Source organism: Priapulus caudatus, unplaced genomic scaffold (assembly GCF_000485595.1).
Source record: "Priapulus caudatus unplaced genomic scaffold, Priapulus_caudatus-5.0.1 Scaffold40856, whole genome shotgun sequence".
NCBI classification, from domain to species: domain Eukaryota; kingdom Metazoa; phylum Priapulida; class Priapulimorpha; order Priapulimorphida; family Priapulidae; genus Priapulus; species Priapulus caudatus.
In genome coordinates this window covers 1-294 of record NW_014617916.1, presented here as the reverse complement: position 1 = coordinate 294, position 294 = coordinate 1, and the positions used below count along the sequence as shown (strand labels likewise).

Sequence of the window (294 nt, the reverse complement as noted above, 5' to 3'; positions counted from 1 at the left end):
CGCTACGATATCCTCCCTGCGATAGCCCATAGAATAAGCGGCAAATATCGCACTTCGCTCGGCACAATTCGTCAGACCGAAGGAAGCATTCTCTATATTAGCCCCCGGAATCAGCGTTCCATCCTTAGTTTTCACACAAGCTCCCACATGATAGCGGGAGTATGGTGCATATGCATGCTGCATGGCAGCAAACGCCGCATCCAGCAGCTCCTGATATTGTTCATTCACATTCATAAAAACAGCTTTCCTCCTATGATTACGATTCCAACAGCTGCCGCCGCCAGCGACATCACC

General features: G+C 50.0%; 1 protein-coding gene across 1 annotated transcript; it reads right to left on the bottom strand.

The window, feature by feature from the left end:
* Window positions 1-6: 6 nt before the first annotated feature.
* LOC106820638 (cytidine deaminase-like) lies at window positions 7-234 on the bottom strand (the record flags this gene model as incomplete). Its single annotated transcript, XM_014825143.1, has 1 exon — window positions 7-234. A coding segment is annotated over exon 1 (228 nt), but the record flags the coding sequence as incomplete, so codon positions are not given.
* Between the last annotated feature and the right edge of the window lie 60 nt (window positions 235-294).